The sequence below is a fragment of the Lepidochelys kempii genome, chromosome 8, assembly GCF_965140265.1.
Source record: "Lepidochelys kempii isolate rLepKem1 chromosome 8, rLepKem1.hap2, whole genome shotgun sequence".
Classification (NCBI taxonomy): domain Eukaryota; kingdom Metazoa; phylum Chordata; order Testudines; family Cheloniidae; genus Lepidochelys; species Lepidochelys kempii.
This window is the reverse complement of record NC_133263.1, coordinates 44,099,578-44,123,775: the sequence shown is the minus strand read 5'-3', so window position 1 is coordinate 44,123,775 and position 24,198 is coordinate 44,099,578. Positions and strand designations below refer to the sequence as shown.

General features: G+C 42.4%; 1 protein-coding gene across 8 annotated transcripts in view; it reads left to right on the top strand.

Annotated features, from left to right (window-relative positions):
* Positions 1-24,198, top strand: part of MTA1 (metastasis associated 1) — a 145,776-nt gene that overhangs the window by 98,635 nt on the left and 22,943 nt on the right. For 7 of the 8 annotated variants that reach the window (XM_073356262.1, XM_073356261.1, XM_073356260.1 and 4 more), the window contains exons 12-17: positions 5,022-5,137; positions 6,185-6,336; positions 7,365-7,554; positions 7,969-8,058; positions 11,922-12,074; positions 13,242-13,277. In XM_073356262.1, the coding sequence (XP_073212363.1) occupies positions 5,022-5,137; positions 6,185-6,336; positions 7,365-7,554; positions 7,969-8,058; positions 11,922-12,074; positions 13,242-13,277 (737 nt within the window). Of the gene's footprint in view, positions 1-5,021; positions 5,138-6,184; positions 6,337-7,364; positions 7,555-7,968; positions 8,059-11,921; positions 12,075-13,241; positions 13,278-24,198 lie in introns of those variants that run through there. The other variant, XM_073356266.1, reaches the window with a different exon arrangement.

Genomic DNA, 24,198 nt, shown 5'->3' with positions numbered 1-24,198 from the left:
AGGCGTCCTCTAAACAACAGTTTTGATGGATTGGTCTAGGGTTGGATGACGACAATTCTGGATTTACAGTTTGTGCGCTCTAGACCACCTCCCTGCCTTTGGGGACTGTCTTGTCCATTCTGACCAGGTTTGGGAGTGAATCACCATGGACTGATGGTTCTTGAAGGTCATAATATTGGGATATACTATCCAGTGTGTCACTCCTCCCTTTCACCCGCCTTCTTCACCCCTCTTCAGGGACCCCCCTCACAAGTTTATACTGAGGAAAGAAGTAGACTTTCTCCTACGACTAGGAATGATGGAACCAATCCCTTCCCCTCACAGGGTCAGGGGCTTCTACTCAAAATATTTCCTAGGGCCAAAGGAGGACAGAGGTTGGAGGTTGACCTTGGATCTGAGACTGATAACCAAATTTGTAAAGCCTCAAAAGTTCAGGATGGTGACTCTAGCAACTTTAATTCCTTTACTAGAGAATGGGGTTTGGCTTTTGTCCCTCAACCTACAAGATGCCTACTTTCAAATAACTATACACCCATCACACAGGAAATGCCAACGATTCATCATAGACTAAGATCATTTCAGTTTTGAGTGCTCCACTTCGGCCTATCCTCAGCTCCAAGAGTGTGTTCAAAGGTTCTAGTAGTAGTGGCAGCTTACCTTAGGCAGGAAGTGATACTGGTCTTCCTGTACTTCCACGACTGGCTACTCAAGAGCAACACCTTTGAGGCAGTGTTATCGCCACCCAGATGACCCTTGCTCTGTTCCAAGAGTTGGGCCTACAGTTGAATGTAAAGAAATCCATGCTGGTACATGTACAAAGTATACAGTTTATAGGGGTATACTCGTACCTCCCTTTGGACAGATTTGTGATCTTGTCTGGTCTGGTAGGGACAATTCAGGGAAGCCCTCTGATCACAATAAAGTACTGTCTTCAACTCTTGGGCTGTGTGGCAGCTTTTATCTTTGTGACCAGTCACACAAGGCTACACCTCTGCTGCTTCCAAGGTTGGCTAAAAGCTATCTATTCTCTGAACAGGATCACTTTGGACAGGGACACTTTGGATAGGCAGGTGACAGTCCCCTTGCACTTACAGAACTCCCTAGACTGGTGGAAGAAGCAACACAGCATTTGTGCGAATATCCCTTACTGTCCCCCAACCCTAACAGTGACTAACCCTGATGCTTCGCTGTTAGCATGCGGGTCCCACCTCAACACCCTCGTGGTTCAACGCAGATGGACAGCCCTCAAAACCAATCTCCACATCAAACTGCTGGAGCTAGAAATCTCTGATCAAGGGCTCAAGAGGTACATGCACACTTGAAGTAGAGCACCCATAAGGGGACACCTCTTGAAGAGCCATAGTCACAGCACAGGAAAAGTAACATTTATTTGTGGCATAGTTGAAAATAGACCCTCTGCCTCTTGACTCATCATTTTTTGGCCTTAGCCCCAAGACCATTCTTCCTCCCATTTAGGTAGGACTATTTGGAGACTCCGTATAGACTAGAAAAATTTCCATGCATGATTATATTCTATCCCTCTTTTGTAGCTGTGTTTAAACGATAGTGATCTGTACTTTTAATGCTGGTGGAGAAGGATCTTACCAATACCTAAGGATACTTTAACAAACATTGGACTTTTTTTTTTTCTTTTTCCACAAGTGGGCACATGTTTTCAGATACACAAATTAATGGCCTGACAAATCTTTACATGCAGTAAGGGGAGAAGTGCCATTCTCTTTTATCACGATGTTATATTCCAAAGTGCGTTTCTCATGACAGGACCAGAACATCTGGTTGTACGTACCTGGATGACTGAAACCATTCCAGTGGTGGTATTATACTCAGTCTTCTAAACAATAAAACCAGTTTAATCTTTAGCTACCACATGTCTTGGGCACACAAGTTTCTCCTTTCCAAAAAGTAAGACTTCAGTTCCTGCTCCCATGTTAATTTAGTGCTATCAACCAAGTGCATAAGGTCGATCACACATTGGAAAAATGTCAATGTTTTGTGAGCTGTTTGTCAATTCATGATCTAAGGGAAGCTGGGAGCCAACACTTCTTACAAGGATCTTGTCACTTTAATAGATTCAAATGTCAGAAGCGGCTATATTATGATCACCTGGTCTGATTTCCTGCATAACAGAGGCCAGAGAATTTCACCCAAGGATTCTTGCATCTAGTACACATACTCCAATTCAACCACAGATCTTTTAGAAAGGCATCCAGTTATGATTTAAAGACTCCTCCAAGTGTTGGGAAAGCTTACCATACTTGTTGGTAATCTGTGTAAAATGTGCATCTTATTTGCGGTTTGAACTTTGCTGACTTCATCTTCATTAAGTAACAAATAAATTGATTAACAAGTTAACTTAATTAGACTGTACCAGCCTTTGAAGAAATGTAAGGGTTAAGTGCTTAAGGTAGAGTACTTAAGTCACAATTGATTTCATTATTCAGATGCCTGAGGTAGCATGCTTATGAAGAAAAAGTTATGTTATTTACCGTAAGTGGAGTTCAGAGAGAGACATTCAGATCATCCCCAGGTTTTTTCAGTATGTCAGTTTCACAAGACAACCAGGAGTGAAGGAGTTTGGCCATCGTTTCCCTTTCTAAATGTGATCTTAGCACTGTGGGACGCATATATCAAGGTGTGTCATCCTAGTTAATTGTATGTGGTTTCTGGAACTGTGCAGCATAGCATTCAACAATAGTAATAGTGATATAATATCACCAAGCTCTTATAGTGCTTTTCATCAGAAGGTCTAAAAAGGCTTTAGAAAGGATCATATCATTTTATAGAGGGGGAAACCGAGGCACAGAGGTGAATGACTTGTCCAAGGTCACTCAGCAGGCCAGGTGGCAGAGCTGGGAATAGAAACCCAGGTTTCTTTGCCCTAGTCCAGTACTCTATCCACTAGGCAATACTGCCTGCCAGTAGTGTGACTCTGTAGAGATAATACTTTTCGAGAACCCCAGCTACCTTTAAATCTAGTTATATTTGCACAAAATGAATTTTTGGTGAAGCAGAAGCTACTTGGAGGTAATTTTTAATATGGCAGCAATCAACAAAATGCAGACTCATGCAAAGGTACCATATTCCATTCTTCTCCTTCACAAAATTGCCTTTGCGGGTCTCCCAGGGTTGGAGCGTCAAGCCGTGACTTACAAATCCCAGAACCATTTCAAATCCATTAATAATCAATCATTAGAGACATGAAAGTGCATCAGCTGAAGAAAAGAACAATTGAACCAAGATTTGAAGAAGGTCCCTGTTGTTAATTCTTCTTTTTCTGCCTTGCCTGGGGAGCCCTGCAGACCAGAAAAGTCCAGAATGTCTGTAGAACTCAGCAATACACAGACCTTCCCCCTCGCCCACACTTCTTCCTCTCAGTAAGCCCACTATGTTGTACAAAAGAGAATGTAACAGGTCAGTCTGAAGCTTCTCCTGCTCTTGGAAAAGGCTCCCCTGGTCACTTGTGGAGCCTTTATGGCCCTTGTGTGCCACTGTAGCAGAATCTGCATGTAACTGTTTATAAAAAAAAAAAAACCATTGTGTGTAGGCATTGTCTCTCAGTGACTCCCAATCACATGTAATTAGTTCCAAGTAAAAAGATTCTTTTTTCTAACAACCCTGGAAACACAGCGATTGGGGAGTTTTCTCTTTCCCTCGTATCACCACTTGTCTTATAATTTGGCCTAGAGAATCTTTCTTATTTATGCCTGCCCAACCCCATTGTCTCAAGAATAATTCCATATGCAATCTCATTGCCTTTGATTGGTTTATACAGGTATAACTGATTGGAATTTACTAACTCTTTATGTTGATGCTTCATCAGAAGGAATAGACTCTGGCTTTCTGCTGTGTTGGCTTTCACTTAGTGAAAAGTAGTAAACTGTGTCACTGAAGTCAGCAGATGAGATGCTGAATACACATACAGAGCAGTACTGCTTTGTAAAAAGGTATGCAGCCCAATGGTCTACACAGGCACATTAATGCACAGCACATGAGTGTGCTTTAGAAATCGCATCCCAGTAGAGTGTCTTCTACTATTTATGAAAGCCCTAAATGACTAGCCAAAAGTCACACAGGAAGTCTTGGAATTGAACCCAGATCCCCTGTGTTCCAGTCTGGTACCCGAACAAGTCTAATTCTGTTGTGGTTTTGTTGAAGGGAGTGGTAAAATAAGGTCTGTAAATTAATCTGATTCTACATGTTGGCTTGGAGCTCCATAATCTCTGTGCTAAATGGGATGGTATGGAGCTCTTGACCTTTTAAGATGCTTCCTTTCACATTTCTCTTAGGAAATTGCACAGGAAATACCTATGAATCAGATGGAGAAAACTGCTGTTTGTACAAGGTATTCCCATTTGGGTTATCTGAGGATTCAGTTTACACCTTTTACTCTGCAGTTCTTTTTAATACTGTAGTGGCAGTAGGTGCTTGTTTCAGGAGGGCAAACTTTGAGTCTGAATTAGTACTTCTGAGCTCTTGCCTGCAAGCTTGCCCGTCTACTACAGAGAGACAGGATTTGAAGAGGCAATTTTCTGAAGGAGAAAGAGAGGCTACTTTACCACGGAGTTCTCTGAATCTATTGCCCTTGCAGATCCACCTTGACTTTCCCTCCTTCCTCACTTCTTTAGAGGCTTAAGCAGAATATTGTTCAGGCAGAGAGGAACAGAGGGATGTGTGTCGATATGGCCCTTTTGTCACCTAGATCAGAATGTTTTTGGATCAGTAATCAAGGTGTACTCATGACCAGAATGGTTAACTGTTTTTAAGTGGTTCTGAGACTCCTGAGAAATGGCATGAGACTTCTACAGTATGATCTGCAGAGGAAATGTATTCAGAGAACTCTAATTACTGGTAAGTAACGTTTGTTGTTTTGGAATTCATAAACATGTGAGAAATGCAAGTCTTCAGTTTTAAGCGTCTGGGCCATATTTTTTTGTCACATAGGAAAGTTACTTGTCACAATCAATTAATTTCCCCCCTTTTTTTTTGCTTTGTGTTTTAAGTAACAAGCCAAACCCCAACCAGATCAATGTAAATAATGTCAAACCAGGAGTGGTAAATGGTACAGGAGGACAGGCACAGAACACGGGAGCAGGACGGGCCTGTGAAAGCTGCTATAGTAAGTGATCTACAAATGTAGCAATTGTGCAAGAGCAGCAGAAGTACTCTAGCACTAAGACTAAAGTAAAGCTTTAATAAGTTAGCATGCAGGGTGGGGTGTGGGTGAAATAGGCAGGGTTTTTCTTCATGTGAATGTTTCTAAGTTTTTAGAGTGGGTAGATTTTTTTTGTAAATAACTGTAAGAGCTGATGTTTCCTGTGAAATAATAGATGGCTCCTGAGTGAAGACGAGTCTTTAATTCACTGGAGAGCCCTTGGTGATGTTTTCACAGCTTTATAATGGTAGTGGAAAGTCCAAAGAGCATGGTTCCATCCTTATATTCACTATGGTCTCATCTGCTAATATGTCTTATCCTAATAGGCTTCCCTGTCTTTTATGGAGAGCCTTTTAGATGTGCTAAAACGTAGGACTGTATGGAGAGTCAAAATGACTGACTCTTTCTCTTCCCTAAGTAAAGTTGGGGAGGGGATTTCTAAAATAGAGGGGGAAAAGTTACAGTGCCCCCTTCGGAGTTACAGCATAAAATATCTCAAAGGCATTACCAGGAAATTTCCACATCGTAATGACTTACTCATTTTACTGTTTCAAATGATATACTGAAGAGTATAACTACTTGAGCTAACGTAATTATAAGAGACAAGGTGGGGGAGGTAATATCTTTTATTGGACCAACTTCTGTTGCTGAGAGAGACAAGCTTCTGAATTTATACAGAGCTTTTCTTCTGTGTAGCTTGAAAGCTTCTCTCTCTCTCTCTCACCAACAGAAGTCGGTCCAGTAAAAAAAAATTACCTTGCTACCTTGTCTTTCTAATATTCTGGGATCACCATGGCTATAACAACACTGCAGAATGCCATTATAAAACATTTAATGATGATTAAATTTGCCTCATTTCTGATACAGCAAGCTTATGATCTAGTTTTGTTACCTTGTGAAGCTGAAAGGTCTTTTTCTCCTTTGAGATTTTAAAGATGGTTGTAAAGGCTATAAACTTTGAAAATCAATTCTGTTTAAGAATATATATATTTCCACCTTTATTATCCCTAGCCACACAGTCTTACCAGTGGTATTCTTGGGGTCCCCCTAACATGCAGTGTCGTCTCTGTGCATCCTGTTGGACTTACTGGAAGAAATATGGTGGCTTGAAAATGCCAACGCGATTAGATGGAGAGAGACCAGGACCAAACCGCAATAATATGGTATGTGTATCCAGTGTAAAATATTATGGTATGTACATCCATTGCAGGCGGCTCAGTACTTCAGGTTAGGGAACCAATGCTCATTCCAATGAACAGTAATGGAAAAAGTATCCCTTATTCCTGCCACACACAACCACATCAAATAATATACAGTAGAATCTCAGAGTTATGAACACCAGTTACAAACTGACTGGTCAGCCACATGCTTCATTTGGAACCGGAAGTATGCAATCAGGTAGCAGCAGAGACCAAAAAAAAGCAAATTACAGTACTGTGTTAAATATAAACTACTAAAAAAGGGAATGTTTAAAAAAAAACAGACAAGGTAAGGAAACTGTTTCTGTGCTTGTTTCATTTAAATTAAGATGGTTAAAAGCAGCGTTTTATTTTCTGCATAGTAAAGTTTCAAAGTTGTATTAGGTCAATGTTCAGTTGTAAACTTTTGAAAACAACCATAATGTTTTGTTCAGAGTTACAAACAGCCTCCATTCTTGAGGTGTCCGTAGCTCTGAGGTTCTACTGTACAACTGTTTAAAGTCTAAACCAACAGAATTATTAGTCAGAACTTGGCTTTTATGTGACATGGTAAGGATCTGGCCTGTGCAATAATTGGTACATCATCTTTGTCCATGTGTAGTTAAGTATGTACACCTTAGCCCAATGCCAACTTTCTAAGATATTGAATGCTTAAATTGGTCCACGTTAAAGTATAGGGCCAACGTTTTCAAAAATGAATAGTGGCTAGCGAAGAGCCACAGCAGTGAAGATGGGAGAAGGAGTGGAGGGTTGTGTTATGTTCTTAGCTTGTTGAGTCTTCCCTCCTAATCTCTGCCTCCCACTCTTGTCTTTAGCTCTATCTCTGTGGCTTTCCTTCAGTGTGTATCAACTCCAAGGGTGTAGGTGGAAATGACTTGTAGAATGGACTATGTATGTGGTGTTTACTGATGCTGGTTTCTGGTTTTCTGCAAATTTCTAATAAAAATCAGTTATGAACAATAAAAGTGCTTGTGCTTTTTCCCTTTTCCCAGAGTCTTCATGGTGTGCCAGTGCGAAACAGTGGGAGCCCCAAATTTGCCATGAAGACACGACAAGCCTTCTATCTGCATACAACAAAACTGACAAGGATTGCCAGACGCTTGTGTAGAGAGATCTTGCGTCCTTGGCATGCAGCAAGACATCCCCACCTGCCTATCAACAGTGCAGCAATCAAAGCAGAATGTGAGTATTTATCCAGACATCCAGCTACTTACTATGAAATTGGGAAACCAGAATTTGAGATTAATTCCTTTGGGAAAGCCTTGAGTTGGATCTTTCAAGGGTACTGTGGCTAAGCACAGATGACCTGCTGTTACTTATTTCCTTTACAGAAATAGCCTAACTCGTCACACTATTATCAAATAACACATTTGAAATTGCTCAGCTTTTTTTTACATGTCACTTGTTTGCCAGTATGTAGCACATTCCTTTGCCTGTGTGTACACTTGCCAAAACATGCACCTACTCTGTAAACATCCTTTTTTACTAAAAAGCGCTCCAAAGAAAAGTTGTTTTAGACTAAGTTAATGTCTAAGACTCCATTCATTTTTAATAAGAAAATAAATGTTTTCCCCAATCCCAATATTGTCTTCACAGGCACAGCACGCTTACCAGAAGCATCAGAAAATCCATTGTTGTTAAAGCAAGTTGTTCGAAAGCCTTTAGAAGCAGTACTCCGGTATTTAGGTAAATATGCTACAGGCTAATTCGCCTAACTGTTTGCATATTTTCATTGTTCTGGATCTAGAAACCAGGGCTGGGTAAACTGATCTGGAAAAATAGGATTCCCTTCCCACCCACCCCCAATTTTGCCCATCTCAGGAAATAAGGCAATAAACTTTGGTAAGGTCCTGAAATGTTCAGTTTATAGACTATTGTTTCCTCCTCTGGAACAGAGGAAAGTTCAAAATGGCCCCTACAGCCTTTCTCCTCTTCACACTACGTAGAGGTGTGGTGGCTCAGCAGCCTACTATCCACCCTACCATATGTGAAACTCCTCTTTAGCAGTCATGAGGCAGCCTCTGGTGTCTGAGTGAGAGGCCTTCTGCTTACAATCCATAAATGTGATCGGCAGGATGCAGTTGGCTGGTCCACAATCCCACTCTGGTGCAGTCTTAATGTAACTCCTACAATGGGATCCACTGTGCAGCTTCTTCTCAAGTCTAAAAGGCCAAAGGGTACAGAACTTTTTCTATGAAGTTCTGATAATAAGTGCTATGCAGGAGTTATAGAAGGAGACTGCAGCTCTGCTGTGGGCCTCTCCTTAGCATCATAATCACTACACAGTAGGCAAACGTCTGATAAGGATGTCATCAGAGTTTAACAGAAAATGAGTTGGTATTTGCTTGCTTGACCTTTCATGCCTTTGAGGGTAAAGTTTCTGTAGTGGAAGAGGTTTAACTCGAGAAATTATGGTCAGTGAAAGATTAATAGATTTCAAGGCCAGCAGGGACCATTGTGATCATCTAGTCAGACCTCGTGCATAACACAGGCCACAGAACTTCCCCAAAATAATTACTAGATTGGTAGTTCTTGCATCCAACTACTGATCTCAACAAAACATGTAGGTGCCAGAGGTGGTTCAGTAGGTAGTCCTATTCCTCCCAAGTGAGTTTGAATCATGACCCCAGGGTGAAGTTAGTATCTATTGTGCTGCTGGAGGTTCTGTCTTTCAGACTGCACAAAAAAGGAAGGTCTGGATCACTTATGACCATTTTAAAGCAGTCAAACAAAACCCCAGACTGCTTTCCTCTTTTACAAAAGTAGGGGAATTAATTCGTGTCCTGTCCAAAAATTCCTTCTGCGGTTTTGTTTGGATACAGCATTCTTCTCCTCCTGTCCTAAATAGTTTAGCATTGTTTTGTGCTGTTAAACATCCATCACAGTCTTCCTTAAGAGTGGATGGCATGATTTCAGGTGTGTATAGTTTGCAATGTGAAAAGTGCTTTGGGATCTTTGAAACAAATGGCTATTTTATTAGCAACTTTTATCCAAGTAAAAAGAAAAGGAGTACTTGTGGCACCTTAGAGACTAACAAATTTATTTGAGCATAAGCTTTCGTGAGCTATAGCTCACTTCATCGGATGCATTCAGTGGGTAATACAGTGGGGAGATTTATATACACAGAGAACATGAAACAATGGGTGTTACCATACACACTATAACGAGAGTGATCAGGTAAGGTGAGCTATTACCAGCAGGAGAGCCGGGGGTAAAAAATCACTTTTGTAGTGATAATCAAGGTGGGCCATTTCCTGCAGTTGACAAGAACGTCTGAACAGGGCGGGGGTGAAATAAACATGGGGAAATAGTTTTACTTTATGTAATGACCCATCCATCCAAGTTTTTCAGTAAATAGAAGTGAAATTGTGCTTAATTTGATCTGTTGCTGTTTCGTATAAATATATTGCTCTCTGCAAATTATCATATAATCACACCTGAACCATACATTGCCTTAAAGAAAGATCCCATATCTGGGAATGCTGTCAAATTAATATTGCAGTAAGCCATGATATTTTGTTCATTAATTGGCTGTTGGTGCATGCATTGAGTGTGTTGTGGGGCAGAAGGGTGAAGGCCCTATGCTTTACCACAGCCCGTACTGGCATCAGAGTGGCTTATTAACTGTTTCTTTTGTATTTAAAAAAATTATGGTACTTAATGTATTGCACCCTTCTACTATTCAAAATATAAGGATAAGAGAAATAATAGGGGAAAAGGCTACAGAAGCCCTGCTTGTAATATTTTTGATGTAGATATTTTTAAATTAGTTGTTTTAACTTCCTTCTCTTCTCTCATTACTTAATGTTTGTTTTTGTAGGTAACTGAACTCCTTGGCCCCGCTACCCTCTCTAGTGTCCTATGACCTAGCTCTCTCTCCACTGCAGTTTGTGGCCAGACAGCCACTCTCAACTCACTTTCTGTTGAAGTTGAAATTTAAGACTCCCAATTTTTTAATTAAATAACCATTGAGTTTAAAGGGACCAGAGGCCACAAACTGCTCCTGAGGGCCTGGCAGGTGGCGCGGGTGGGGTCCCGGGGCAGTTGTAAAACTGTCATGCTTGTTCCTGGCCTCCTCCTCCTCCAACAGACGCTGCACAGCCTTTTTCCAACTAGCCTGGTTAGTTTAAATACTGAATTTGGGAGCCTTAAATGAGCACCCAGAACAGCGCTCTAACATGAAAAGCATCCTCTAGCCACTTGTCTAGTCTTCCTGAGTGGTATGGATGGGGAAGTGGCATTTTCCCTGTGGAGACTAGCTTTGGTATCTAGAGCACTGTTCAACTGTTTCTAAATTCCATAGAGTTGATTTGGGAGTTACTTTAAGGCTCCCATTTCAACAATTAAACTAATTATCTGTTAACTTTGATAGGAGGTTGTGAAGTCAGTTTTGTTTCTTTGAGTATTTTTATTTATAAAACATAAGCTTCTGTGCGTATATTGCGTTAATATTCATTAAATATGGTTTGTCTGCTTTTGTTCTAGATACAGAACTTAACAATGAAAATATTCTGTAATAATAAATATCCCAAAAAACTCCCCAAACTGTATACATGCAGCACAACCAAAATGTAGCCACTAAAGGGAGAGGAAATTTTGCTATGGAATCCTAGGAAAAAAGCCCACTCTTTATGAAGAGTACCATAGGATCTTTAATGCTCGCACAGGATAGGACCTTGGTTTTTAACGTTTCATCTGAAAGCAAATGCTTCAGTGGTGTGATAGATTTCAGTGTGGCTCTTAGACAGGAAGACAGAGCCATTCTCCTTTTGATGTAACTATCTTCAGGAGTGTTGTGCTGCTACTTGCTATTACAGAGTCAAAGCTGTGAATCCATAGTTAGGACTGAGAAAGAGCAACTCATTTTAAACCCCTGTTTTCAGTTGCTTGTAACTTTCTCAACATCTTTTCCTTTGGCATGCCATGCCTGATCTCTGCCTCAGCCAAAAGGTTAGATTTAAATTCTGTGCATGTTCTTGATAGTTTTGTTTTAAGTCGTCAATGGCTTGGCCAGTTTAGGAACTGCATTTATAGAATACTGATGAAATTGGCAAAGTTATAACTTCCGGGTAGCCTGTGGGTGTTGCATGACTTCTTGAAGATGGCTTCTAATATAGAGCAGCCTAGGAATTATCCAGAATTAGTGGAAAACATAGTTTTAGAAAAGGATACAAAACAGCCTTTTAGCACCTATTTTAGGATTATATTGCAGTGAATATTACAGCACAAGTTAAGCATCCTTAATGAAGTTGAATTCATCAGTATATTTACAGTGCTTTATATAAGTAGCAATCTTCTGTTAGACTTGGGGCCAAATTCAGAAGTGATATATGTGGCAATTTGTGTTCAGACCTCTTTTCACTAATATAGATTCCTCTGCATATCAATAGAGTAGGCGTAAGTCAGTATAAGGCAGTTTGAATGTAAGGCTTTCTGTTAGCATAAGAGGGGTGTGCCTTACATTATCTCTGACCTTTTCCCTTTGTGTTTGGGTTTATAGTCTCCGTATATCTACTGATAAAAATAACACATTGCTGTTTTTATAACAGAATCTCATCCATGTCCTCCGAAACCAGACCCTGTAAAGAGTTTGTCCAGTTCTCTTAACAATCTGACTCCTGCCAAGTTCACACCTGTCATAAACAATGGATCCCCAACTATCCTGGGAAAAAGAAGCTATGAGCAACACAATGGGATGGATGGTAAATATTTTCTAGTACATGTACATTGTCATCTGTCGGATGTTTCTTGTGTCTTCAAGCAAAGTATTCCTGTTAATTATTTCCATTTCAGTATTTTGTAAAGAGTATGGCCAGATGGACAGCATCAGTCCTTATTCCATGGGAGATTGCTTTTTTTTTTTTTTTTTTTTTTAAATTTTAGGGGCCTTCATAGTTTTGAACGAGAAATGTTATGATTTATTTTTCTCTTCTTGCAAAGACTGATTTGATTTTGCTTGTGCAGGCATGGATGTGTATGATCTGAGTAGTACATTTATACAGAGCTGCTAGGCTAGTGGAACTCTGCCTACTTTGACGATGTCTTGATGTCAGGCTGATCTCAGCCTGGCAAACATGAGAGAATAAGACAGACCTCTTTTTTTATTACTATTACTACCATGGGAATTACTACAGAAAATTTCCCAGATAGTTTTTCCTCTTTCATTAAGAATTTACTCCTCCTTTCCTTGTTGGCCCTCTCATTGAGAGTCTCCTCTCATTATTGATGGGACTCACCCCTTCCTTCGCCCCAGTAAATAGCATGGGTTAAGGCAGCATGTGCTTGCAGCAGGAGATGGAGGTATGGTTCTCCTGGCATGGAGTCCAGGGCTCTGTCCTGAAGAGCTAGCCATCAGCTGAGGATCGCAAAGCAGGGAAAGTGCCACTGGCTCCTCAGTCAAGAATGAGAGGGCCTATTCAAATGGCCTTAACAGGAATAGGAAGGTGGGGAACGGCTCAATTAAAAGAAGGAGCAGCTGCAGTGTGGGACATAACAGTGATTGTGACAGGGTGAGAAGAAAAACGTAGTAGCTTCCAGCTTTCTCAGAAGTGAGCAAAACTGGCTGTCATGCCTTCAAAGACCTCCTTTGGGAGTGAGACCAGATTCTCTCCCATTCTGCTCCATCCCCAGAGCTTTCAAACAGCACAGTAAATTTATCTTGCCATTGCATTTCAATGCAGCCACACTGGGTTTTTTCCCCGTTCAAATTTATTCTTAGATTAAATTAGCATTTATATTGAAGGCAAATTACACAAGCAGCAATGGACATCTTACTGTTTGTTTTTAATATTTAACTTTTAAAAAAATGCTACTGTTCAGATTGCTGATTTGGTGTTTTTTCTCTTTTTTGTTCACTTGTGCTCTGTCAGGGAACGTGAAGAAGCGCCTATTGATGCCTAGCAGGGGTAAGACCTCAAAGCTGCGCTCAGCTTATGCTAGGAGAGTGTGATTTTTAGTTTCATCTGTTGGCTTCTCTAGTTTGCTTGTTCTGCTTTGTGGCTACTAATGCTCTGTGTAAATTGTGTGTTGGTGTCTAAATGTTCTGTGAATAATCTCTGTACCCATGGTCTGCTAATTATTTTTCAGCCTTTTTTCACATGTGGGGCGAGTAATGGTACAACCATAGTTGTTGCATGGAAGTGGTAATGAAATCAAATACTCACTTTATGCTACTAAAAATCCCCAAATTATCCGACATTGTTCTAGCAGTTTTGTAAAAGCTATTGAAAGTTTAGGAATGTAACAACAGCTTGGGTGGGTTTTTGGTTTCACTATATAACCTTAGAAAATGTAGGCGTCAAATATTCTATATGAATTTAAATATCAAACACATACAGATCAAAAAAGAGGCAAAATCTAGTAGGATATACTCTGCGTTTTAGTCATGATCCTTCATAATGTCAGCGACACTGCTAGCTGTTTGATTGGCCAGTGCTGCTGTGTATCTCTATCTTTAGCAACCAAGTACCTGTAATTATAATACTTTGCTTGTACGTAGCGCTTTTAATTCATAGATCTTCAAGTACTTACCAGGTTAGTAAGAATTATTCTTCTTCCAGTGCTGGTCCTATGCATATTCCATTCTGGATATGCATGAACTCCATGCACCTGGAGTCAGAATTCTTGCAAGCAGCATCCATTTATATTTGTGTGTACCCTTTTCCGCCTTGTGTTTCCAACTGCGGGCATAAAAGGGTGAAACGGACTGGCTGCCTCTCCAATTCCTTCTTACTGCTGCATGGCCTGGGTCCAAACCTAAGTGTCCAGAGATCTCCTTTGATTTCTTCGATCTGTAAATATTTCAAAGATTGCCTTTAGTGCATTTTGTATATAGTTATTTGTAATTAACTTATTTTAATTGTTTTTAGCAAAGATTTCTAGTTAGATATAGTCCCTGGCTTGGGGAAACCTCTTCCCCTGTACCTGTATCCTACCCCTGTTCCTCCTCTGTCAGTGACGACGATCAGCACTGCTCGTTCAGTTTCAGGGAGGCACACGATGCTCTTTCACTAGCCATATCCGGGAGGAGTGGGAACTTCGACTTAAAAAGCATCTCATGGAGTAGGTCGTGAGGCCACAGTTGGACCCAGGCTGAGGGATCTTGCCATACATTGGCCTGAATCGATACACAGTGCACCTCCCACCATGAGGTCCACGGGTACTTCTTCAGCACCAGGAAATGTACTTTCTAGTCCCCAAAAAAGAAGAGAAGCTGGAGACCTGTCCTCAATCTCCACAATCTCAACCACTTCATGTGAAATTTTAGCTTGCGAATAGTCACTCTGACATCAATAATCCCATCCCTGGAAAAGGATATTTAGTTTACAGCTCTTGATATGAAGGATGCTTACCTTCACTTGAATATTCACCCTGCCCACAAGTGTTTTCTCAGATTCATGGTGGGCACTGACGACTTCCAACACAGGGTGCTCCCATTTGACTGTGCCACTGTCCCCCTTGTCTTTAGCAAGGTCTTTCTGGTAGTAGCAGCTCTTTTCAGATGTAACAGCTACACCATCTTCTCCTATCTCAATGACTGGCTTCTTCTTGCCAGGATGTGTCAAGAAGCCTATAAGTTGACCTCATAGAATCACAGAATATCAGGGTTGGAAGGGACCTCAGGAGGTCATCTAGTCCAATCCCCAACTAAATCATCCCAGCCAGGGCTTTGTCAAGCCTGACCTTAAAAACCTCAAAGGAAGGAGACTCCACCACCTCCCTAGGTAACCCATTTCAGTGCTTCACCACCCTCCTAGTGAAAAAGTTTTTCCTAATATCCAACCTAAACCTCCTGCACTGCAACTTGAGACCATTACTCCTTGTTCTGTCATCTGCTACCACTGAGAACAGTCTAGAGCCATCCTCTTTGGAACCCCCTTTCAGGTAGTTGAAAGCAGCTATCAAATCCCCCCTCATTCTTCTCTTCTGCAGACTAAACAATCCCAGTTCCCTCAGCCTCTCCTCATAAATCATGTGTTCCAGTCCCCTAATCATTTTTGTTGCCCTCTGCTGGATGCTTTCCAATTTTTTCCACATCCTTCTTGTAGTTTGAGGCCCAAAACTGGACACAGTATTCCACATGAGGCCTCACCAATGTCAAATAGAGGGGAACGATCACATCCCTCGATCTGCTGGCAATGCCCCATTTTATGCAGCCCAAAATGCCGTTAGCCTTCTTGGCAACAAGGGCACATTGTTGACTCATATCGAGTTTCTCGTCCACTGTAACCCCTACGTCCTTTTCTGCAGAACTGCTGCCTAGCCATTCGGTCCCTAGTCTGTAGCAGTGCATGGGATTCTTCCGTCGTAAGTGCAGGACTCTGCGCTCATCCTTGTTGAACCTCATGAGATTTCTTTTGGCCCAATCCTCCAATTTGTCTCGGTCCCTCAGTATCCTATCCCTACCTTCCAGCATATCTACCTCTCCTCCCAGTTTAGTGTCATCTGTAAACTTTTTGAGGGTGCAATCCACACCATCCTCCAGATCATTAATGAAGATATTGAACAAAACCGGCCCCAGGACCGACCCTTGGGGCACTCCACTTGATACTGGCTGCCAACTAGACATGGAGCCATTGATCACTACCCGTTGAGCCCGACGATCTAGCCAGCTTTCTATCCGCCTTGTAGTGCATCCATCCAGCCCATACTTCTTTAACTTGCTGGCAACAATACTGTGGGAGACTGTGTCAAAAGCCTTGCTAAAGTCAAGGAATAACACGTCCACTGCTTTCCCTTCATCCACAGAGCCAGTTATCTTGTCATAGAAGGCAATTAGATTGGTCAGGCATGACTTGCCCTTGGTGAATTCATGCTGACTGTTCCTGATCACTTTCCTCTCCTCTAAGTGCTTCAGGATTGATTCCTTGAGGACCTGCTCCATGATTTTTCCAGGGACTGAGGTGAGGCTGACTGGCCTGTAGTTCCCTGGATCCTCCTCCTTCCCTTTTTTAAAGATGGGCAGTACGTTAGCCTTTTTCCAGTCATCCGGGACCTCCCCCGATCGCCATGAGTTTTCAAAGATAGTGGCCAACGGCTCTGCAATCACATCCACCAACTCCTTTATGACTTATGAGGAGAGGCTGAGGGAGCTGGGATTGTTTAGCCTGCAGAAGAGAAGAATGAGGGGGGATTTGATAGCTGCTTTCAACTACCTGAAAGGGGGTTCCAAAGAGGATGGCTCTAGACTGTTCTCAATGGTAGCAGATGACAGAACGAGGAGTAATGGTCTCAAGTTGCAGTGGGGGAGGTTTAGATTGGATATTAGGAAAAACTTTTTCACTAAGAGGGTGGTGAAACACTGGAATGCGTTACCTAGGGAGGTGGTAGAATCTCCTTCCTTAGAGGTTTTTAAGGTCAGGCTTGACAAAGCCCTGGCTGGGATGATTTAACTGGGAATTGGTCCTGCTTCGAGCAGGGGGTTGGACTAGATGACCTTCTGGGGTCCCTTCCAACCCTGATATTCTATGATTCTTTAGCACTCTCAGATGCAGCGCATCTGGCCCCATGACCTTGTGCTCTTCCAGCTTTTCTAAATAGTCCCTAACCACTTCTTTCTCCACAGAGGGCTGGCCACCTCCTCCCCATGCTGTGCTGCCCAGTGCAGTAGTCTGGGAGCTGACCTTGTTCGTGAAGACAGAGGCAAAAAAAAGCTTTGAGTACTTCAACTTTTTCCACATCCTCTGTCACTAGGTTGTCTCCCTCATTCGGTAAGGGGCCCACACTTTCCTTGACTTTCTTCTTGTTGCTAACATACCTGAAGAAACCGTTCTTGTTACTCTTAACATCTCATGCTAGCTGCAACTCCAAGTATGAATTGGCCTTCCTGATTTCACTCCTGCATGCCTGAGCAATATTTTTATATTCCTCCCTGGTCATTTGTCCAATCTTCCACTTCTTGTGTGAGCTTCTTTTTTGTGTTTAAGATCAGCAAGGATTTCACTGTTAAGCCAAGCTGGTCGCCTGCCATATTTACTATTCTTTCTACACATCGGGATTGTTTGTCCCTTTAACCTCAATAACGATTCTGTAAAATACAGCCAGCTCTTCTCATTAATGCTTCAGCCACTTTTCTCTCTAGGAGTCACACTTTTCCAAGTTCAGAGAATCCTTGCTCCAATGCAGACTATAGACTTCATGGGGACCACTTCTAGATTTACTCACAGTGAGATATTATCTACCAAGGGACCGGTTTTGCACTATGAACAACTTGATAGACCAGGTTATGCGCAAATCTCAAGCTCCAGTGAGAACTTTTCTTTCCCTCTTGGGGCACATGGCTTCATGCACTTACATTACCCCATTCGCCAGAATCCACCTATGTTTCCTTCAGATGTGGCTCCATACAGTGTATTCACCAACCAAATGCAGCATAATTACACTGGTAACAATTCCTTCGAGTAACATGGTGGAAGATCCTCATCAGCAATGTGTGGGCATCCCCTTCCTACCATCCTTACCAGACAAGATGATCATTACACGCATCTCTCTCTTAGGCTGGGAAGCCCACATGGAAAGTCATATGGCACAGGGCACTTGTACACCAGGATGCACACCAACCGTCTGGAACTTTGAGCAGTCAGAGAAGCTTCGAAGGTTTTTCTGCAATTTATCCGGTCCCACCATGTCCTCGTAATGTCAGACAACATGACAACCACCTCTTACATCAATAAGCAGGGAAGGGTGAGATCCATCTCCCTGTGTTGAAGCAGTCACCTTAGGGAATTGGTGCATCAGGAATCGAATCACCCTGTCGGCAGCTTACCTTCCAGGAACTCAGAATGTGTTGGTAGACACTCTCAGTAGGCCTTTTGTGGTCAATCGTGTGGAGATTGCATAATTCAGTGGTTAACGGAATCTTTGCTCAATGGGGGACCCCAACCTAGGATCTCTTCTCTTCCCAAACAAACAGGGAATGCAACATCTGTTGTTCCAGAGGAGTTCTGGGTCTACACTTCTGGGGAAATGCTCTCCTTCCCTGGTCAGGACATCTGACCTATGTCTTTGCTCCCTTAGTACTCCTGCCTCAAGTCTTAAGGAAGATTTGACAGGACAGGGTACATGTCATCCTCATCAACTGCTATTGGCCGAGACAGTTTTGTTTCCCAAATCTCCTTCTAATGTCAACTCATCCTCTGATTAGCTTGCAGTCCTTTCCCAGTCTTTTGACCCATGAGAAGGGCAGAATCAAGCATTCTAGCCCTGAAGCACTCCATCTCATGGCTTGGTTTTCGGAAGGACATCAATACTAGAACATTCCTGCTGTGAAGACTTACAAATTAGCCTTAACAGCAGAAAAGATCATAGAATCATAGAATAGAATCATAGAATATTAGGGTTGGAAGAGACCTTAGCAGGTCATCTAGTCCAATCCCCTGCTCAAAACAGGACCAACACCCACTAAATCACCCCAGCCAGGCTTTGTCAAACTGGGCCTTAAAAACCTCTAAAGATGAAAATCCTACCACCTCCCTAGATAACCCATTCCAGTGCTTTGCCACCCTCTGAGTGAAATAGTGTTTCCTAGTATCCAAGCTAGACCTCCCCCACTGCAACTTGAGACCATTGCTTCTTGTTCTCTCATCTGCCACCACTGAGAACAACTTAGCTCCATCCTCTTTGGAACCCCCCTTCAGGTAGTTAAAGGCTGGTATCAAATCTCCCCCCACTCTTCTCTTCTGTAGACTAAATAACCCCAGTTTCCTCAGCCTCTCCTCGTAAGGCATGTGGCCCAGCCCCCTAATCATTTTGGTTGCCCTCCGCTGGACTCTCTCCAATTTGTCCACATCCCTTCTGTAGTGGGGGGACCAAAACTGGATGCAGTACTCCAGGTGTGGCCTCACCAGTGTCGAATAGAGGAGAATAATCACTTCCCTCGATCTGCTGGCAGTGCTCCTGCGAATACAGCCCAATATGCCATTGGCCGTCTTGGCAACAATGGCACACTGTTGACTCATATCCAGCTTCTCGTCCTCTGTAATCCACAGGTCTTTTTCTGCAGAATTGCTGCTTAGCCCGTCGGTCCCGAGCATATAGCGGTACATGGAATTCTTCCTTCCTAAGTGCAGGATTCTGCACTTGTCCTTGTTGAACCTCATCAGATTTCTTTTGGACCGACCCCTGGGGCACTCAGGTTGATACCGGCTGCCAACTAGACATTGAGCCATTGATCACTACACATTGAGCCTGACAATCTAGCCAGCTTTCTATCCACCTTATAGTCCATTCATCCAACCCATACTTTTTTAACTTGCTGGCAAGAAATGCTGTTTCACCAAGTGGAAGCATTTTCCCACCGGGACACAGCAGAAACACACATTTCCTGAGTCAGCAGATAGTCCCAAATAAGGGGACTGTCTTCTTTCCCTCAGTTCTGTATGAGTTCACATGGCAGCAATTGGTGCATGGCATCCACCATTGGATGGTTTTTCAATAACCGATTGACTGGCAGATTCTTGAAGGGCCTAATCAGAACCTTCCCACTAGTAGAGAAACCTACTCCTCATTGAGGCTTAAACCTTGTACTTTTGGCCCTCTCAAAGCCTTCCTTCAAACCATAAGGTGAGACATGGAACGTGTAGGTATGAATGAAAGTTGCATTTGTTGTGGCCATCGTCACAGCCAGTAGGGTAGGTAAGCTGGGAGCTCTAATGACAGATTTGCCATACACTGTACTCTGAAAAGATAAAATCTCATTACATTTATATTGGAAATTCCTCTCCTCCAAAGTAGTTTAGAGTTTCACATAAACCAGTCAATCCACTTTTCTGGTTTTTTTCAAAAATGCACACATCTGAGGAGGAGAGGAAACTTCATTTCCCCCAGCTCTTACTTTCTACCCGCAAAAGACGAAACCAATCAGAAAATCACCTAGAGTGGTTCTCTCTATATCAGAACTAGTCCAAGGTCAAGCTATCCCAGAGATTCTCTAAATGGATCTTGGGCTGTATCCTGCTTGGTTACCAGTTGTTGCATCTTCCTCCCACTCATGGGGTGAGGGCTCATTCTGCAAGACTACAAGCAACTTCAGTGGCATCACTTCAGGAGGTACCATTACTTGACATTTGCAGGGCAACTACATGGAGTTCCATCCACACGTTCGCAAGGCATTATGGTCTAGTGCAGAATATCTCCACTGACACATCTATTGGGACAGCAGTCCTCCAGACTGCTCTGCAGTCTGCATGTTTGCACCCTCCTCCTACTTAAGTACTGCCAGTCAGTCATCCACACTGGAGTACACATAGGGATCAGCACTCGAAGGAGATGAAGTTACTTACCTTATACCACATGGAAGTTCTTCGTGATGTGTGGTCCATATCTGTATTCTATAACCCACCCTCCTTCCTCTCTGCTTTGAATCTTTACTGGATTCACAATAGAGCAGGAACTGGAGAGGCAATCAGTCCATTTGGCTATTTATGCTCTCGGTTGGAAACATGAGGAGGGCAAGGATGCATGCATGGACCAACACATACTGCTTGCAAGAATACGCTGGTTCTGGGTGTGTGGAGAGCATGCAAATCCACAATGGAATACTGATAGGTACCATAAATCTCAAAGAACCTTCAGTTACTATAAGGTAAGTAACTTCTTGTCACAATTTTGCAAATGGAGAAACTGAGCCAAATTGGTCTTAAGTGATGTCCCTACACACCAAGAAAATGAAAGAGCTGGGAATAGAACCCAGGTATCCTGACTCCCAGGCCGTTGTCAATGCCATGACACCGCATTGCTCATGTAGACAACAAAATGTTCTACTGTGCATGTACAGAACATAATTTTCAAAGGATCTTGGCTATTAAATAAAAACATTTTTCCTACTAAGCAAAGATGCTTCTGTTCTAAAGACTGTCTGTGTCAAGTTTCACACTTCCATTTCTTACTGAAGCTGTTTTTTAAAAAGCATGGCAAGATTCTCATTTCCTCCCTGGTCATAGCAGATGGAAAATGTTTTCCCCCCATTAAAAATTGAGAAAAAACTCATCTCCTTTGGTGAGAAACCAACCATGGAGAGTTTTTTGTTCTGGAATAATTTGGAAAACTATATTTAGTAAGAGTGACTGGCATCTGCTGTCGACGGTGCAGTGAAACCAGGCTATTAATGCAAGTTTAGGTTGTGTTCAACAGAAATCAGGCAATGCAAAAGTGACGGTTTGCACAATAAATATTAACTCAGCTGCACTGTACATCTCTTGAATATTAAGGTTACATTAGCAGCCTAGTTAGTAATTGAAAATATATACATGCAGTATGAGTACATTAGAGTTAGCATAAGAAGAATCTATTTTCTGATTCTTAACTGTGCATTAACATAGCTCTCAACGTCATTTTTAGTGTTCTTGTTTTTGAGGGTGAATTTCAGTAAAGTAATAAAGAAAACTCTCCCTGTTCACCCATTAAGTCTCCTCCTCCTGGGCCGCCGCCACTCACCATGCCAGAACAAAGGGATGTTCAGGGGAGCTCCAGCGTGCTGAATAGCTTGCTGACTTTCTGCAGCTCCTGTTGATAAGATGGTTGTGGTCATGATTTCCGCTTCCTGCTAAACAGCTGATCATCAGTGAGGGAACTGCTGAGTCACTCAGCAGCTGAAAATCTTCAGAAACCCTGACCAAGGTTGTCTGGCCTCAGGGTGGGAAGTGGAAGAAGAGAGAATCAATTCCTCCTCCTATAAGGTGCAGCCTCTGATAATGTTTTGCTATTAGAGGTGGAGAATCCCTGAGGTAGGGTTCCAAAGTGTCCACTTGTTGGTTTGAAGATTTTACTATGTGTATTTCAATGACACCTAAAATCTCTCTTTTGAAAATTACCCCAGACACAAAGTCCCTGGTCAGACTGGATCAAAAGAGTGTTGTGTGGTTCGTTCTTCCCCCCTTGTGATGTCCACTGGGCTGTGTTGACATTAGATGCTATTAAAATTTTAGTAGATGTGCACCTTCCATACCCACAAGCCATCATTTAATTTCTTATCATTTTTTATCTGCAGCTTCTAAGTAGCTCAGTGGTTCATTCCAGGAACCTGCCTGCTCCCTTTCTGCATTGTGTTAGCTTAGATATCTTGTGTCTAGTTTAAAAGTAGTATAGAGTTGTTGGTTTAGACTTAGCTTTTATAGGGAAAATATTTTGGAAACTTTCCAATTTATAAATTTTGAGTATTTTCTGATTTTTAGGACAATGGAAGCCTCAACCCCAGTAAGAAAACAGGGTCTAAATAATGTGGACCTGATCTGCTTGGCATAGGAGAGTGAGGGCTGGTGGCATCATGGAGCCATCTCTGGTTCCCTGATTCTGTGAGCTGGTCTGCGCTGGTCCCCGTGTAATTTAGAGCAGCCGGGGACTGGGATGGGCCCAAAGTTCAAAATGCAATCACTTTTACACTGAGACCACTCCCAAAAAGAAAACATTGGAAAAGGTTTTAGGAAAGTGAAGATAGGGTTACTGCAAATCCTGTGTTACCAGAAACAGACAGGCAGGATATCCCTTGTAAATAAAAAAAAATGCTGGAACTGTGAACATCTACTTACTATTGGGAATCCTTTTTTTTCTAATGGTCCATTATATAGATTGCTGGGCTGGCTCAGACGTTTTTGTCTTGGGTCTGTGCTAGAAAGAGGCACAAAAAGAAACAGTTGGCATTTTCAGATGCTGTTACACCAGTACTGAGGAGTAATGGGGCTAACATAAATAATATTTGCTTCCAAATTACCTATGGTATGTTGGTCTCTGGGTTAGGTGTATAGAGCCACCTACATTAGTGAAATCACCTATCTCTCCCCATCTAACATACTCTTTAAGGGGCCATTTGTGAAATGTATTTCCAGCCACTGTGGACAGGCAAAGCTGCTTCAGTTGGCTTGCTACATTGTAGCCCCTGGAAATGAATTTGCTCCCCCTGAAGGAGGGTGATATAACTAATGTCAATCAGTCCTGTTTTGAGCAGGGGGTTGGACTAGATGACCTCCTGAGGTCCCTTCCAACCCTGATATTCTATGATTCTATGAATGTGGGAATAGAAAAAATAGATCTTGTCAAACTAACTTGATTTATTTTAATGAGATTACGGGTTTGCTCGTTAAAGGTAACAGTGTAGATGTAATGTACTTAGGCTTCTATAAGGTATTTGACTTGGTACCACATGACTAAAGCTAAGATTACGTCATAGAGGTCATGTAAGTTATGGATTTTGTGACTTCCAGAGACCTCTGTGACATTTTCCACTTCAGTCTTGGAGCTGAATTTATTTAGCTTAACAAAGAGAAGTTTATGGGGTGACTTGATTCGTCTATAAGTAACTATGTGAGGAACAAATATTTGACACATAGCTTTTCAATCGAGCAGAGAACTGGTATAACACCAGTCAGGGCCCTCACTGGGGGTGTGTGGGCCTGGGACAGCCCAAGCCCCCACCGCACCTCTTCCTGCCCCCAGCCCAGCCCATCCCTTCCCACAAGTCCCAGCCTCACTTCTTTTTGGCTTCCACCCCCTCCCCTGAGCAATGCCAGGAGCTGGTGGAGTGGGGCGGGCTGGGGCTGGATCACTCACTACTGCCCACGCTAGGCCCCCCGCTAACCTCCCAGGCTACCCTGGACCCCGTGTCCTGAAGCGCGGGGCCCTCCAAAACACGGCACCCGCGATGGTTGCCCCATTCTGTCCTAAGGATGGCATGGCTCTGACTCCAGTGGCTGGAAGATGAATCTAGATAAATTCAGACTGGAAATATGGCATAACAGTGAGTAATTAATCACTGGAACAAGTGTCATGGTTGTTTCTCCATCACTAGTCATTTTAAAATCAAGATGGGATGTTTTTCTAAAAGATCTGCTCTAG